Below are 2640 nucleotides of genomic sequence, written 5' to 3'. Positions count from 1 at the left end.
TCTTTCAAACAGAAGAAAGGCTGGGGTAACACCCACAGGAGAGACATACACATATGCACACTATGTACAGAGCGACACAGGCAGTGCCAGGCACCCCAAGCCCCCACCACCATCCCTGTGATGGACAATTGCCTCCCCCTTCTCCCTCCTTGAGCACAATGGAAGGGAGCAGGGGTGGGCTTGCCAAGCAAGGAGTGATTGCAGTCCTGACAAAGAGGATTTAAAGGGGGGTGCAATGGGAACATAGGGATGGGGCCTGCCCACAGGGTTGAGGAGGGTGGAATTCTTTGGTTTCGACATTAAGACTGTGCAGGGCCACCTTGTCCAGAGGGCTGCGGGAAGCAGGGAAAGGTTCCAGGCACTGGAATGGAAGGGCTCAGTAAAACCAGTCCCCCCCCCAAGAGCTGACCTGAAGCATCTGATCAGGGTTGTGGCTGTGTCTGGGACCCAGCAACGTCCCTCCCCTGAAAGAGCGTGACACTCACAGACTGGAAAATGGGAGACTCCAGGGGTGTTTCTCCCCCGTTCCCCCTGCACCAGGCATAAATCTGCAAGTGAGAAGGGATTTCATGCCTCTGCCCAAATGTGGTTTGGGCCCCCCCTGGTTGCAGACATGCCCACCTGATGGCTGGCACCTCTTAGTTAGGACAGGGAGTTGAGGAAATGGCTCTCCCCTGCCAGAGTGCTCAACATGGAGCTCATGTCACCCACGGCCATGTTGGCACCACCAGATGCAGGAAGCAGGAAGCCACCAGCAGGGCTTGGGGGCCCAGGCAGAAGTGCCGGTGTCTCTGGATCTTCGACAATGGCAGCGAAGTCAAGGTGCGTATTCTCCAGGTCCAGGGAGTCCAGGCTGTTGGCCACCTGCTCCCCCGCATCCAGGTAGTAATATGAGCTGCCTTTGAGTCCTTCCAAGCTCCCACCATAATGCCCGGGACCCCCACAGCTTGCTGCCGTTTGACCCAGCAGCTTATGCCCACCTTTGCCCACCTGCACATGTGTGCCCTGGCCTGGGTAATACAGCAGGGCATTACTGGGCCCCTCAGGTGTGGGGCGGGCAGGGGGCAAGCGAAGTACACGCCGGGAGCTGGCTTCCACTCCCTCGTAGGAATGACTTGGCTGAGCCAGGTTGCCTGCATAGTTCAGATTGTTTTGGTGGTGACCAGGTGGTTTAGGGCCACCAGGTGGGTGTGGCACCATCTCTGGGTTGAAGCATGCGGCATTTAGGAGGTGTTGGGTCTCTGCCAGACCCTGCAGGTGATCTGGTTTGGCTTGGTAACCAGAGTACTTGGGGCTGAGGTACAGTGGTGCTTGCATGGCTTGGCACTGCCCAGGTTCACTGCCCAGCCCCATGCCAGCCTCCCCTCCCTTGGAGGCTAGTTGGTCTCCCCACATCAGAGCCTGCTGGGCCTGCACATAGCTACGGACCATCACTTCTTTGGTCTGCATGGTGGGGGTCTGGGCTCTTCTAGCGCCCAGGCTCAACATGCCCATGTAATTGACAGGTGCCTGTTCCTCAGACTGGTAATCACCAGGCCCTACATTCATGGCTTGGCCAAATGATGCAGGAGGCTGCATGGGCCCAGCAAGCTTGGCGTTCTGGCAGGGAGCAAGTGCTGGGGCAAGTGCTGGGTAACGCTGCTCAGATTTGATCTGTAGTCGATTAAGCCGGTGCCCCCCAGAAAATCCACTGTCCTGGCACGAGCTCACAAGCTTGGGTTGCTGCCCACAAGAACTGGGTAGTGGGTAATCAGTACTTTGGTGGTGACAGTGTGGCCCAGACATGGCAGCAGCAGAGGCACTGACACTTGACTGCCCAGAACTCATCTCCGGATTGCCTTGGGGAGGTTCATCCCAAGGAGGTGGCATGGTCCCGTTGCCAGAATGCATAGTCATGAAGTGCTGATTCATCTGGCACTGAGGGAGGGAGAACTCAGACTGAAGCAACCCCTCGTCCATGTCCCTGTACCCTCCTGGGTTCAGCTGCATACCCCCCGTGGTCCGGTGAGCGCTGGCATAGAGGCTTTCACACTGGAGCTCCACACCTGTCCCCTGGCATGGGAAGCTTTCCTCGGGGTAGTTCAAGTACTGTTCCATCTCCAGCAAGCCAGACTCCGTTCCTGGGCCAGGGCCCTCTACGCTCACACTCTCCAGGAAGACATTTTCACTGATGCTGGGTGGGCGTGGGGAGAAGACATGGCGCTGAAGGTTGGCATCAGAGCCACCCAAGGGCTGCAGAGCAGTTCTGCCCACTCCTGGCACATTCACGTTACCCGTGCTCTTAAAACGATGCACCTTGGGCACAGCGTGAGGGTTGGCCATGGTCCGGGCAGGGTCGCTGGCCCGTCGCACACCATTCCGAGGCACCAGGTGAGGGGGAACGCTGCCTGCGTAGCCAGGGTAGTCATTGGAACTGTGCCTTCGCAGCAAACCGTTTGCAAGGAAGCGGGTTTCAGCTGGCCCAAGGTAGTCCCCAGGTAAGCTGCTGTGGCCACCCATGCCCACCCGCTCCGTGTTGGGCAGTGGAGTTGGGGGTGGGCCACCTGTGGCTGCAGCATATTTGGCCTTGAGACGGTAGCGCTGGGCCGGGGTAAGGCTGCCCACGCCTGGCAGCCCTCCACAGTGGCTGGCATCACTGGA

The 2640-nt window shown here is 58.6% G+C and overlaps 1 protein-coding gene across 1 annotated transcript in view; it reads right to left on the bottom strand.

The window, feature by feature from the left end:
- Positions 1 to 642: 642 nt before the first annotated feature.
- Positions 643 to 2640, bottom strand: part of GLI1 (GLI family zinc finger 1) — an 8065-nt gene continuing 6067 nt past the window's right edge. Inside the window, 1 exon segment of the mRNA XM_009575961.1 lies at positions 643 to 2640. This exon segment is cut by the window's right edge and continues 30 nt beyond it. Within this exon segment, the coding sequence (XP_009574256.1) occupies positions 643 to 2640 (1998 nt within the window).

The sequence above is a fragment of the Fulmarus glacialis genome, unplaced genomic scaffold, assembly GCF_000690835.1.
Source record: "Fulmarus glacialis isolate BGI_N327 unplaced genomic scaffold, ASM69083v1 scaffold40964, whole genome shotgun sequence".
Classification (NCBI taxonomy): domain Eukaryota; kingdom Metazoa; phylum Chordata; class Aves; order Procellariiformes; family Procellariidae; genus Fulmarus; species Fulmarus glacialis.
This window is presented reverse-complemented; position numbering and strand designations above follow the sequence as displayed.